General features: G+C 42.7%; 1 protein-coding gene across 2 annotated transcripts in view; it reads right to left on the bottom strand.

The window, feature by feature from the left end:
- LOC147333735 (butyrophilin-like protein 2) overlaps nt 1-14,642 on the bottom strand; it is a 39,944-nt gene extending 25,302 nt beyond the window's left edge. The window contains exons 1-6 of one of the 2 annotated variants that reach the window (XM_086268775.1): nt 14,477-14,642; nt 13,062-13,412; nt 12,816-12,914; nt 9,716-10,042; nt 7,989-8,312; nt 5,930-6,262 (exon numbers count right to left, since the gene is read on the bottom strand). In XM_086268775.1, coding sequence (XP_086124901.1) covers nt 5,930-6,262; nt 7,989-8,312; nt 9,716-10,042; nt 12,816-12,914; nt 13,062-13,412; nt 14,477-14,513 — 1,471 coding nt within the window. In that variant the 5' untranslated portion in view covers nt 14,514-14,642. Of the gene's footprint in view, nt 1-1,721; nt 2,179-5,929; nt 6,263-7,988; nt 8,313-9,715; nt 10,043-12,815; nt 12,915-13,061; nt 13,413-14,476 lie in introns of those variants that run through there. The other variant, XM_086268766.1, reaches the window with a different exon arrangement.
- Between the last annotated feature and the right edge of the window lie 286 nt (nt 14,643-14,928).

The following is a 14,928-nucleotide window of genomic DNA, read 5'->3' as shown; positions in this document are numbered from 1 at the left end:
GTTAGTTGGCTAATGTTTAATTTCTAGTTTCAAGTGTGAGGTTTTGGTTGGTTTTAGTAAGTCTTTATTTTCATGAAGAGTTTTTCCCACAATACAAGCTACATTATGGGTTTAAGTCACATTTTTGAGATCCTGCATTTGGGTCTAATCCTCCCTGCCGCACAGCACGTCATGACAGAACGACCAAACCAAACAAGCGACCCAGCAGCACTCTTGCCGTCTGAGGAGCTCCAGGAGGATATTATTTACTCTGTGAATAAGTTATCTGACCTGTGGCTGGATCATTCTGAAAAGGAGTTTTAGTGAGCTGTAGATAAATGGCTACAATGCCTGGATTCTGGTCTCTCCTGGTTACCGAGTGTGCTTCACCAACTTTTGCAGCACTTTTTGCTACACACACCAGGGCCCAACTGGTCCGTCTAACGATCTTCTGTCTCCACTGGAGGTCCCAAGGGGTTGCTTCAGCCACCTGTCTCCTTTGGAGGCTCTGAGCCTGTCCAGCCATCAGCGCCGCCATCAGCGCCACCACTTCCACTACCTGCAGCAGCCATGTCCCCGGCCTTTCAGCTGCCCGAGGCTGCTCCACCTTCGTCTGGTCCTGCCTTGCCTGGTCCACCACCGTCTTTTCCTGCCTCGTCTGGTCCCGCGGCTCTCACACCGCCGTCTCGTCCAAATCTAGCACGGCCTGCTTGCCCACATCCACATCCAGCATGGCCTGCTCGTCCAAACACGGCACACCATCGCCGGCCACTTTTCCAGCCATTAGCTAAGGATCTTTGCTGTCATGGATGGCCTTCTCACCTATGTGGCCAGTGCCACTTGACCTGCGGTGGGGCTCCTGATCTGCTCTGTCATTGCCACTGACTTGCCACCCCGGGTCGGTCTTCTGCTTTGGTTCTGCTCCCAGGATTTTCAGTTTCTTGTGTTTTGTATTATTTTACATGATTTATGTTCAGTTTTTCTAGTTGTGCTGTTCGGATTATCTTTATTCAATGTTTCAGCTTAATTCTGATTATCAGTAGTAACTTAGTTCTTAGGTTTTGTTCTTTTAGTATTTAGTATTTAGTATTTATTTATTTATTGTCATTGTCAAGAACAATGAAATTGCGTTTGGGGCTTCCATACAACCCAAAAAAAAGAAGAAAATAATAAATACCCCTTAAAACCCAAGTGTACATATTTAACCCAGTGTGACTCCAATGCAATAAGACAATCCTTAGCAATAATGTTCGTAGAAATTCAGACAAAGACCTGAGAAACATGACAAAATACAACAATGCAACCCATTCAATATTATTGTACTGTGAGATATGATATCAGATATGATAGTTATCTATTTAAGAAAGAGGGGGGGGGGGGGGGGGCAGGAGGGGGAAGAGAATAAAGATATGATGCACCAATGCAGACCAGTTCATTGCTATTAAGAAGTTGGATATGGTTATTGTCCGTGAGAGGGGGGCAGAGAGTTCAGGAGCCTCACAGCCTGTGGATACAGGCTGTTGGCCAGTCTGGATGTTAGTAGATCATCTCTGTTGTATTGAAGTAACCCCAGACTGTGTGAAATAATACACAGTACCACCAAAAGTGCCCTTGTGTTTACTGTAGGTTTAGTTCAGTGTCGTGTGTTTCCTGTTTTACATTGCCATGCACTTCAACACATTAAAGAGAGAGAGATGAAAGAAAAGCTGATGATGAGAGCAGAGAGAGGAAGGTGTACTTACCGTGCAGGAGGATCACAAACACCACAAACATCTTCATGTTCCTGTCAAACTCAGAGACTCTTTAAAAGCCCTTCAGGACATCAGCTCACAGCAGCTTCACTTTCCTCTGCTGATCATCTACTGACACTCTCACACTGCTTCACTGTCACAGCTCAGAGTTCAGCTTCACACTTTGTTAAAGCACATCTGTGGAATGAAGTCCGGCCGGCCACAGATCACTTCCTTTCTTCTAGTTTCACGCCCGAGCGCTCCGGTTGGAGGCGGCTGCTGCGGCCTCACCCTGACACGCACAAAGCTCCGCCTCCAGTCCTGACCATGAAACATCCACTGTAGCTACAATGATGCAGATGTGACCCTCAGCAGCTGGATTTCCTCTCCATAGATGTGTTTCCATGCAGATCATGGACATAAAGCAGCTCCAGGATGAAGAGTGTGAAAGAACTTCTTCCACTACAGTATTCATTACAGCACTGTGGCACTCCACAAACCCTCACACTGTCTCAATCCCTGTTTCAAGTTTGACTGAGAGAAGGCCTGAAGCTCAGCCAATCACAGGACAGGAAGTGATCAGCTGACACAGTGATTTGAAGGTTGAGCTGTCAGGGTGAGGCTGCTTCGTGCAGGTGTGAAACTATGAGGAAAACTGACAAAGCGAAGAGTCTCAAAACTACACAAACACAGGTGTGTATCAGGTGACTCATGAGTGTATTTAATGTTCTATCAGTGAGTGAAAAGAACATGAAAGAGGACAGGAGAGGAAGAAGAGAGCTTAAATTTAAATGGAAGGATGCTTATTTAAAGCTTACATCTAAGTCCTCATGTTCTCTAATCAAATATTGGATCTGTACATGTGACATCATGTTTTTCCACATTGTGAAACCTGCTGCTAACTGGGTTATTTAAAGACTACATGTAAAATCCTCTGCAGGCTAGGGCAGGATAAACAGGTTAGTTTACTCGTGTTTACTGTGATGTAAATCCATCACAGGATTTAGAGTAAAAACAGTGTGTGACTAGTGCAGAGTGGCTATGAATTAATGGTCACAGTTAGCTTACATCAAATGTAGCAGAGATTGATATGAACGTTAGCTGATGATGATTCCCTGACTGAATTCGCCCTTCATAGCAACTTTATACCATCTAGAAAACAAACAGCATAAACGGTGTACAGCCAGTAAACGGACAGAACAACTCATGAACACTAAGAAAATCTACTGAAGCTCTCAATAGAAATTATTGTGAGTTTAAATTCTTTTCCACTGAGACATTACAGCTAATTTTAGGTTCCCCCACCTGTTGATTCCACATTACCTGACGGCACACATTTATTGTTTAGAGGCAAAGTCACCCTCTACAATGTAGGAAATAGAGATGTTTTTTTTTAATTTATTTATTTTTTTTGTTTTATTTTCCTTACTTTTCCTGCTCATGCTCATACTTAACTGATTCAAGCTTAACTGATTGGTTACAATTCAATTTTAGACTGAAATAAATCTTTGTATTTCCATCTACTTGTCTTATCATTATGTTAATAAAGCACAAGGTTCGGTTAGCTTTGCACAAATGTCCTCCAAAGAGCTACTTTTACTTTCTTTCTTTGAGTATTTCAGAGCCTCTACTTTTTTACTTTTACTCGAGTAAAGAAGTTGAATCAGTACTTCAACTTTTACTGGAGTATTTTTAACACTAGTATCTGTACTTCTAAAGTAAAGACATACGTTTATTATACTAATTAGTATTAGTCACAAGGAATAACCCCAATGAAAACATATTTATTTTAGTTTTTCCTTTTAAAAAAGCCACGCCCACCACACATCTACTTAACCTGTTCATCTGGCTCACCTGGCTGCAGAAAAGCCTCGCCTGGTGTTTTTCCAGTGTGACACTGATCCATTTCAGCCTTGACACAAAAATCTCCTTTTAAGTAACGTACTGCATTACTTTAAAAAAAAAGTCTTCTGTGTAATATGTGTCATAACTTTTTTACTTTACTTTTTTGAGTAAACACTGATCACAACTAGGGATGGGTACCGGTATCTGACATAAACGGTAGTAACCAGACCAAAAAGCAGCGCACATTACAGGTACGTACATTCTTTTAAAGCAGAGCTACAGATTAAAAATGCCCAAGGCGAAGCGGTCAAAAGTCTGGCTGTACTTCACAGCAAAAGATGCAAACTCAGCAGCAACAATTGCTTTAAGCTGATACTGTGCAAAGGAGGTAACTCCTCGAATCTGATGAAACACCTGGCGACGCATAGCGTTTTTTTAAAAGCCGAAAAATGCGCCGTATTTGATAGCTTGCTGCGAGACCTCACACAGAGCACATCTACTGCGGGTGTGGTGCCTGTTATCGGACCTGGAGTTAGCAACATCCCCCAAAAACTCGAAGAGGAGAGTCCTGGCCCCTAGCCCTGCCAGTGTAGCAGAAATGATGACGGATGATGATGCAGCAGCAGCTGTTCTTCTCTGCATGAGTAGCTTAATGTTGTTCATGTGTAATTTACGTTGAGTAGGCTAACCACGTTATTACATTAATGCATGTAAGGTGAACTAGCAAACATCATCATAGCTACATGCAGCTGTCTTCTTGTTTGATGGCAGATACTCCCTTTACCCTGGCCAAGAAGGCAAAAAAAAAAAAGAGGAAAACAGCTGAACATGAGAGGTTTTAGGAAAAAGTTTGTGTTTTTTCCATTGTTTAATCACTGCTTCCAGCCCAGAGTGATACCATATATGCCCCATAGCTGCAGAAAAGGCTAACATTGTTATCTTTTTACAAAAAACAGCTGAACATGAGAGGTTTTTGGACCAATTTTGTGTTCTCCATTCTTTAAGCACCGGTTTGAGCACCGTTTAAAACCTAAGCAATACCCATCCCTAATCACAACAAACATGGAAACATCTCAAACATGGAAAAACATTTGACCCACAGCATGTATTTAATGTGCATGAATGTAATGTCTTTGATAAGTTGCTTAGAGATGGTGGTGACTCTCTGTGTTGTGTTAAATTATGTATTTTTCATATAATGTAACGTCCTGCAAAACAAACTGAGTTATACTTACTTTGTGGTTTTTGTTTTTTTTGTTTGTTTTTTTTTTTTTTTTTGTGTGTGTTTTGTGTTTGTTGTTTGAATGTTGCATGAAAATACTGGGTACTTTTGTGCAGGATAAACTGTTAAGTCTGAATTAATGTGGTGCATTCACAGTACAGAGCAGTGTGTAACTGCGGTGCAGAGTGTCTGTGGCCTCATGGTCAGATTTATGTTGCATTAAGTGTAGCAGAGATTCATATGAATTTTAGTTTATGATGATGAGATTCAGTCACTGAGCACCAAGTTTATAACAGAGTACTTCAGTGTAGGAGATGTACATCAGTATAAAAATACACAATGCAGTTAGCAGCTGACACGCTGATGATGCTCAGTAGATCTGATCTTTGTATCTGGATGTATTTGACAGGGACAGTGTTCATGTTCAGGGACATCAGGATAAAAACAGAAGATGGAAACCTGCCAGATTTGAGCTAAACTGCTCATTTCCATGTGTCGTCCCTGGGCAGGTCACATGACTCTATCCAACATACAAAGACACACAAGAAAAGCCAGAGAAAGAAAGACAAATCCAAACAATCCATCATCCTGAGTCAAAGTGATCACAGGTCTGCTTTGTTGGAGATGAGCCTTCAAAGTGGAATATGTGCACTGTTCCTTTATTACTACCACTGAAGGCCACGCCCCTCTGGTCATGTGATCATGTGGTTTGTAGGACGCTCCTCTTCCTCAGAGGATCCACCTGTGCTTCCTCTCCTCTCTCCTCCACCTGTTACAGTGAGGGAACGTCCTCCATGATGGAGGAGCTGCTGGAAAGTGCTGAGAGTTTCTTCCAGAGTGAAACCTCTGTCACAGTTCAGAGGATCTACGGCAGCAGAGACCTTCATGGACACTAAAAGTCTCAAACACACAACAACAACATCACACTGACTCCACTCTGACATCACTGATCAATAATCAAAGAACACACAGATCAAACTGATTGATCAGCCATCAGAGGAGTCGGATCAATGGAGCTGCTTCTGTTCCTGATGTCCCCTGTTTGATCCTGGACCTGAACTCTCCCTGCAGAGGAGACACAAGACAGTCAGAGAGAGAGAGAGACACACACACACACACACACACACACACACACACACACACACACACAAACCTTTAACTTTGAACTGCACTGTTTTGAATCTTATCCAGATGTTCTTGCTCTGAACTCCACAGATGTATTTCCCACTGTCTCTCTCTGTGGGCTGTTTCAGGGTCAGACTGAGGTCTCCAGTTTTCAGCAGGTCTTCATTCATCTTTGTTCGGTCTCTGTAATCCTGGTGCTGTTCTTCAGGCTGGTCAGAGCCGTTCTTATACACGTGGACATCTATTACTGGTTCAGGGTCATAGCGTACCCACTCTACTGTAGCATCTTCAGGCAGGTTTTTTGTGGTTCTGAAGGGCAGCTGGACAGACTCCGCCCCCTCCTCCACCTCCACCTGACACACTGAGAGGACAACAAACACAACATGAGCTGTACAAAGTGTGATTGGTGTTCAGAGCAGCATCATGTGACTCTTGTTCTGCACTAAATGAAGCGATGGAGTGGCGCCTCCTTCAGGCAGAGAAACAGCTCTTGCCCAAGGACACAACGACCGGGACTGTCCAAGCCGGGGCTCGAACCGGAAACCTTCCGATTACAAGGCGAACTCCCAAGGAAGACAGCACGAGAAATGTTGGGGATCATTTTCAAGTGATTGACAATGAATGCAGTACATCAGTTATTGTTCATTATGTTGTTGATATGTATATGCAAAGATGGATGTTTAAATATTCTTTATAAGACACCTTTGAGTTTATGTTAGCTTAACCACTGTTGCTGTAATATAGTTGCCCTAATGGCAGCTTATTTGCAACACTGTCTATTAACTCATTCACTGCCATTGACGTCTATAGACGTCAATTGAAAGCATACGTTTGAAAATGGCTGGCAGTGAATGAGTTAAGGTGACAAAAAAACAGCTGACTTCAACAGTTAAGCATAGTGGAACCCTCTTGTCCTCCTTCCTGTATTCTGACTAATACACCATCTTGTTGACTGCTAAGAAACTAGTCATAACACTGCTATTCCAGAACACATGCACTCTGTTTTTGCCCATACTCTGCAACATTTTAGAAAAGTTTCTGGGCAGAATACGATCCTGTGCAGAGGCCGACACCATCCTTATCCACGTGGGCACAAAGCATATTCCAAAAAGCCTAAGGAACTTTGAAAGAAAAGCTTCTGGACTTCTTTAAGTTTCTTGAAGACATTTCACCTCTCATCCGAGAAGCTTCTACAGTTCTAAGAGCAATTGTTGGACAGTCCCAGATTTGCTGTGAGCATTCGTGCTAACAGCCAGAAATGTTCAGACGTCTAAATTGGAAAACATAAAAGAGCCACCTCGACAGGACAAGACTGAGCTGTACATCTGAATCTCAAGGACAAAGATCACACTTTTGAGGATGCAAAGGTTCACATTCTGGACAGAGAGGGCGGTCGGTTTGAGAAAGGGGTGAAAGAAAACATCTATGTCCACCATGGACCAGGAGGCATCTTTCTGCAGCAGATGTTCTCCACTTCAACCAATCAAGAGCCAGACACTCTCTGCTAACATATGATATGGAGTCCAGCAAGCAGGAAACACTCCATCAAGTACCTGCTGACCACTATTTCCACGATTCTCTGTCTTCTGGCTGTGCCCCTGAACTCTGATTTCAGGGACAGTTTTGGCTTTCAGTCGTCATCAAAACACTTTGTTTCATTCATGTTGCTCTGAAGCTTTCCTTTCTTCTCATTGACGTGTTCTGAACCAATCACAGCCCTTTCCTTTACAGCGCTCTGCTTTCACCCCTCCCTGAAAGCCCAAATTCACTCTCAGTTTAGTTCAGCTGGAGCCGAGATGACACAGAGAGCCTTTGGTCCATGAGATCTATCTAGGAGACATCAGTAACATCAGCTTTGTGTCAGCCGTCCTGTAGAACGCTTCCATACAGCTGCTTCTGTCTCTGAGTATCTCTCAGCTTCAGCTGGGACTCCACCCAGGTGTTGGTTGGTTGTTGGCACAGAGCTGCTGCAGTGACTCACAGCTGGTTTCGTCCAGTTTAAATAAGCACATGAAAATCCACCAAATATCAAAATAGAAACAGAAAAAGCTTCAATCCACATTTTGCCCTGTATCTACAGCACTGACCTCGGACTTTCAGCACCATTCTCTTCAGCAGGATGTTTCCCTCCCTGCTGTAGACGGTGCAGGTGTACATCCTGTTGTCATAGTCTGAGGGGTGTTTCAGGGTCAGACTGAGGTCTCCAGTTTTCAGCAGGTTTTGATTCATCTTCGTTTTGTCTCTATAAAACTCGCTCTGTTTTTCAGGCTGGTCAGAGCTGTTCTCAAACACATGGACCTTATTATCATTGTTGTCCTTCCACTCCACTTTAGCGTCTTCAGGCAGGTGAAGTGTGGTTTTGAAGGGCAGCTGGACAGACTCCACCCCTGAATCCACCTCCACCTGGGGCACTGAGAGGACAACAAAGTAAGAAACACAGTCTGAGTGTTTCTGTCACACTCACTTCATCACACAGCTCAGTTTGACAACATTTGGAAGAATTTGATAGAAGCCTTCCTTTAGTAAAAGCACCAAGAAAACACCATGAAAACACCTCACTACACACAAAACTGCAGTACTGGCAAATTGTACATAAAGTATGAAAAGTCAAAGTACTTATTGTGCAGAAAAATGTTCCCATCAGTGTCTGTGGATCAATATTACTGCTGCACATGTTTAAGGCTGAGCTCATTTCAAATCCTTTCTATTGTGTTGAATCTGCAGTAATGCATCATATTCTATAAAATCATATGTTTGTAGTGGCTGTCCTGTGAGGACCACCCAACTCTATCGTTGCTAAACTCTACATCCACCTCACTAACAGACATTATTCTCTGCTAACCTTATTCATGTTTACAGCTCGTGGTTAAATGCCAAAAGGTCAACTCCACATCCCTCCCCCACAGTTACCTGATTGGTCTGAATGTTCTTGATTGGCTCAATAAAATCTCATGTACAGAATTACAGTATTAGTTAGGAAACTGTACAAGCTGCTTTCAAGTGCAGAGCAACAAACTGTTTGAACTGATCCAACTTTATTAACACAGACAAAGATTTGTGCATCAGCTGCTGTTTGCTGCTATAGATATAAACCAGCTGATGTGGAGAACTACATGTGACACTGTGATGCAGCCATGAATCTGACTGATTTCTTTCCATTTTCAAAGGTTGATGCATCAGGTAAAGTCCTTAAAAGCTCAGAAATAAAGAGAAAGGTTGGTTACAGCAAAGAGAGGCACTGGCAGCCTTTAAGACACTAAACAAGAGAAACAGATCAGAGAACATCAGACTGAATAAGTGGAATAAAGTGAAACAGAACTAACGCTCCCTAAGAATGGAGCTGTCAGAGGAAGAGAGCAGCAAACTGAAAGTCTCTGTTAGCTGCAGAGCTCTGAAACTTCACACAGCTTTGGATGATAACATGGAGAAAGGATGTGGAGATGTTCACACTTCTGCTAGAAATCATCTTCTAGTTATTGTGACTCAGATATGACTGATTATAGATGAGGACCAAAGAAGGTTTTTACTGAGATTTGAGCTGACTTAGCTTAGCCTGTGTTTTAGCCACATGCTAAACAAACACATGTTCAGAAACTAGAAGATGTTACCTTTCAGATGAAGTCTCACACATGAACTTTGCTCCTACAGTTCATCTGCTGAAGCTTTTACATTTGGCTGGAAATCAAATAAAAACCAAAACAGCCACAAACATCAGACATGCTAACACTGTGACATTATTGGATGGAGCCCACTGAGACTGAACCACCATCATCAGTCTGACCTCTGACCTTTGACTTGTATCTACAGCACTGACCTCTGACTTTCAGCTCCACTTGTTTCTCCATCAGCATGTTTCCCTCCCTGCTGTAGACGGTGCAGGTGTAGGTGGAGTTGTCTCCATCTGTGGGCTGTTTCAGGGTCAGACTGAGGTCTCCAGGTTCCAGCAAGTTTCTCTTCATCTTTGTTCGGTTCTTGTATTTATCGTCCTGTTCTTCAGGCTGGTCAGAGCCGTTCTCATACATGTGGACCTTCCTGTTGTTTGCATCCTTCCACTCCACTTTAGCATCTTTAGGCAGGCAAACTGTGGTTTTGCAGATCAGCTGGACAGACTCCACCCCTGAATCCACCCCCACCGAGCGGACTGAGAGGACAACAAAGCACAACATGAGCTGTAGTAAAGGTTACTAATGGTCTCCTTATGACCTGTTACGACAGCATTCGCTGTTTAAAGCGTGTCTGACGTAAAGCTGAGCGTTTGTGGAGAAAGACTCGTTTACAGGTTCATCTCTTTTATTTAAAAGACCTTTTAGTTTCTTTTAACGCTTCAGTTCGTGATGCAAGGGCTGCTTATTTTTCAAACCTAGTCTCTAGGAGCAGAGGTAACCCTAAGGTTCTATTTGACACAATTAGGGATATTGTTGCTCCGGTTTCTGCTGCTGTCGCTATTTCTTCGAATGAAGACTGTGATAATTTTCTTTCCTTCTTTGTTGTTTGTTGTTTCCTTAAAAGGTTAGCAATGTAAGGAGCAAAATCTCTCCCTCCATGTACCATTTGCCTGTTCGGATTTTACTTAAACCACTGGGTGGGTGTATCGGGTACCGCATTGGAATGGGTTAAATCCTATTTGTCAAATCGATCTTTCTCTCTTGCCTATGGGGTGCCTCAGGGCTCTGTCTTGGGACCATTATTGTTTTTGTTGTATTTACTCCCTCTTCTGCAACTTCTTAGCTCTTTCTCTGATATTTCATATCATTGTTATGCAGATGATATTCAGCTATATATCTCTTCTAGGCCACCTGATGTTTCTAAGCTCCAAATCTTGCAGTCCTGCTTAGACTCCGTTAGAGATTGGCTGGCTGGTAATTACCTTCAACTAAATGCTGATAAAACGGAAGTCATTGTCTTTGCTCCTGAGAAATTTGTTCCCCTCGTGGTTAAAAATCTAGGCCCTCTTGCTTCCTATATTAAATCATCCATTATGAACCTTGGTGTTACATTTGATCCAGCTCTGACGCTGGACACACACGTTAAATCTTTGGTTGGCTCTTGTTTTTACCATTTAAGAAATATTGCTAAGCTGAGTCCCATTGTGTCACGTTCCGAATTGGAAATGATTATTCATGCTTTTGTTTCATCTCGCTTAGATTATTGTAATTCCTTGTTTACTTGCTTAAGTAACGCCTCCCTGGAACGACTGCAGGGTGTTCAGAATGCTGCTGCCAGGCTTCTGACAAAGCATCACAAACACTCCCATGCCACTCCCCTGCTGATTTAGCTGCATTGGCTCCCTGTCAAGTTCAGGGTCCAATTTAAGATCATAATCATGACTTATAGGGCCCTGCACGGTGTAGCTCCAACTTACTTAAGTGATCTTCTTCTTTCCTATCACCCCAGCAGGTCCCTGAGGTCTTGTGACCAGGGGTTGCTGGCTGTCCCGCATACAAGGTTAAAAACAAAAGGTGACAGAGCGTTTGTATCAGTGGCTCCCAGACTCTGGAACTCGCTCTCTTTGAGTTTGGGATCTGTGGACTCAGTCATGTCCTTTAAAAAGCAGTTAAGAACGTATCTGTTTAAACTCGCTTTTGGTTGATTTTGTTTTGTTTTAGATTTTAATGTCTGTTTTCTGCCTCTGTAAAGCACTTTGTGATTTTATCTTGAAAGGTTCTATATAAATAAAATTTTACTTTACTTTACTTTACTTTATTTTACTTTACTTTACTTTACAGAGGACTTATTCCTGTGCTTGTCCTGTTAGACCTCAGTGTAGACCACAACATTTTACTACAAACACTAGAACACACCAGAGTTATTAAAGGAAATTCACTGCAGTGGTTTGAATCACATCTGATAGATTCCAGTTTGTTCATGTAAATGAGGAGTTTTCTTCACACACAAAAATTATTCATACATTTATTTGATTACCATGCATATGCTATGCATTTGATTTTTATTTTTTTTATTTTTCTGCTTCTAAATTCATCACATTGATCCTGAACCTTTATATAACTATGACCAACACACACATATTAGATGTCAGTGACCACTGTGTGAAAATAATAAATATTAATGACAGTATAATAAAATAAATGTATAATAAAATCTTATCATGGAGGTCTCTTTAACATTGTTTTTTTTTTAACCTTTATTGGATTACAGTGAGTTGGTGTACATTGCATTGTAAATGGTAAATGGCCTGTATTTGTATAGTGCTTTTCTAGTCTCTAAGGACCCCAAAGCGCTTTACACAACCAATCATCCACACATTCACACACTGGTGATGGCAGCTACATTGTAGCCACAGCCACCCTGGGGCGCACTGACAGAGGCTGCCGGACACTGGCACCACTGGGCCCTCTGACCACCACCAGTAGGTGAAGTGTCTTGCCCAAGGACACAATGGCTAAGACTGTCGGGGGCTTGAATCGGCAACCTTCCGATTACAAGATGAACTGCAACCTCGTGAGCCACGATCGTGATTGTATTGTAAAGTTATTACATATTATTCACATGTCTGTGTTCTCGAGTATTAGTTTGTTTTTTTTTGTAACCTCTGTTAACTCATGACCAATCGCAGTGAAACTTTTGGTAAAAAGTAAAACTGGTTAAATTGCAGATAATGAAAGAACAGCTTGTCCACATGCAGCCTCTGTGTCAGATCAATGCAGTGAAGCACACACACTGTTTAGTAAAGTCGTGTTGTGGAGCTGTTTCACTGATCAATGACTGAGTCTGAAGGAGGTTTTCTGACTTCTGGAACAAACCTGGAAGTTTCTCTTCAGCTCTCTGTATCAGCTGTTTGTAACTCTCAACTCTTTTAGCTTCTGGAACAAGTTTGTGTGAGCCACAGTCAAGGAGCCACCAGAGGACACCTGCTGACCATCGGCATTATGGGTAGTGTAGGAGGAGACACTCACCTGACATGAAATAGTGCCGGAAATAAAATAAAAGACCTCCAGAAACCACAAGAAGAACCAGGAGAACCAGGAGAGCTGTGGCCCAGGATGGAAACTGTTCTGTGGGGAAACAAAAAGAACAGCATGACCTTTGACCTCTGACTGACCTAATAGGCCTACATTTCAATCAAAGAGCCAATATGATTTCTCTGATAAGTTTTATCTGAATGATGTATGATGTGTCTACAGCAGGTGTTTGTTGCTGACCTGCAGCACCTTTGACCTGCAGCCGTACATCACTCCAACTGAGTTCACGTCCAAAGTCTCTGATGGAGCAGGTGTAGGTGGCGCTGTCAGACAGTTGGGGGTTGGTCAGGTTCAGGCTGAGGTCTCCAGTATCCAGAGCATCAGTCTTCATGGATGTTCGGCCGCTGTAACGCTGGTTTTGATCTTTCAGTTCATCTCCTTGAAGCTGACGCTGGTGGACGGTGGGAGGACTGAGGTCGGAGCGACTCCACACCATTGAGGCATTTCTTAGGTTGAAAGTGTCAAACTCACAGGGCAGCACTACAAATGATGCCCCCTCATATGATTCCACAGCTGAGGCATGCTGGGAAACTGAGGACACACAGACAGAGACTCCATGAGTCACTTTAAAGTAAAGATCAAGTTTAGACACATTGAGACACACATGAGAATGTGTGACTGATGTGATCTGTGAGTCCAAAAAAAAAAAAGTCAGGGTCAAACAGCACAAACAGACTGTGAGTGGAAGTCCTGATGTCGGAGGACAGATTTTCAAGTCTTTTTACAAATTAAAGATTTGGGAGTGACTGAGAGGAATCCAGATCTAAAATCACTAAGCTGATCAAAGCGTTTTACATCAGAGCAACAGATTCAGAATACATTTGTGTTGTTGCAATTAGTGCAACATACAGCTGTATATCATCCACGCAACAGTGGAAATAACACAGTATTTTCAGATTATCCCAAAAAGTTGATTCTGTTCATCTGGACGTAGCGTTTTGTGAGAGAAGTGTTTCATCACTCATCCAAGTGACGTCTTCAGTCTCAGCTGACTGCAGGTTTCAACCTTATAAACAGTACCTTTGCATAATGACTGAAACCAGCCCACTGAAGGAACAATGGGCTGGGAGGTCAGTTCCTTAATCACTAGTATTCAAATATTGCACAGACATGCCGTCCCAGCATGTCTGTGCAGGTTTCAGACAGACAGGCTGGGAAACATGGAATAAAACATAAGGAGGGGAAACAAGGCAGCAGAACTCTAATACACACAGGGAGACACTGGGGGTAAAGACACGAGGGGAAATCCAAAAAACTACACTGAACAACTTAGGACTCATAGAATAACTCCTAGAACAACATGATATAGAAACACAAGAAAGCAGAGAAGGCTGCGTCAAAATGACCCAGGACCATGACAGTAAGTACTTAAGTACAGTTTTAAGGTATCTGTACTTTACTTAAATATGTAGCTCATCTGGAAACCACCAAGAAGAATCCAGAGATTTGAAAGTTGCTGCTTTGGATTGTTAGTTTGATCTGAATCAGAATCCAGTGTTTGATGGAAATCTCCTCCTGCTGCACTTCAACACATTAAAGAGAGAGAGATGAAAGAAAAGCTGATGATGAGAGCAGAGAGAGGAAGGTGTACTTACCGTGCAGGAGGATCACAAACACCACAAACATCTTCATGTTCCTGTCAAACTCAGAGACTCTTTAAAAGCCCTTCAGGACATCAGCTCACAGCAGCTTCACTTTCCTCTGCTGATCATCTACTGACACTCTCACACTGCTTCACTGTCACAGCTCAGAGTTCAGCTTCACACTTTGTTAATTTGAGGAATGAAGTCCAGCAGCCACAGATCACTTCTGAGAAAAGAGGACGTCGGCTTTCCTCGTAGTTTCACGCCCGAGCGCTCCGGTTGGAGGCGGCTGCTGCGGCCTCACCCTGACACGCACAAAGCTCCGCCTTCAGTCCTGACACTGAAATATCCACTGTAGCTACAATGATGCAGATGTGAAAAGATCAGTACAGGTTATTAAAGAGGCCGGGTTCTCTGATCACGGCGATCCTGTTTCTAAAGTCCCACATGATCACATTTATGAT

Source organism: Aulonocara sp. 'chitande type north' Nkhata Bay, linkage group LG3 (genome assembly GCF_057382095.1).
Source record: "Aulonocara sp. 'chitande type north' Nkhata Bay isolate Kocher_YH1m ecotype deep benthic linkage group LG3, A_spYH_male_GT1.1, whole genome shotgun sequence".
Lineage (NCBI taxonomy): Eukaryota > Metazoa > Chordata > Actinopteri > Cichliformes > Cichlidae > Aulonocara > Aulonocara sp. 'chitande type north' Nkhata Bay.
This window is presented reverse-complemented; position numbering and strand designations above follow the sequence as displayed.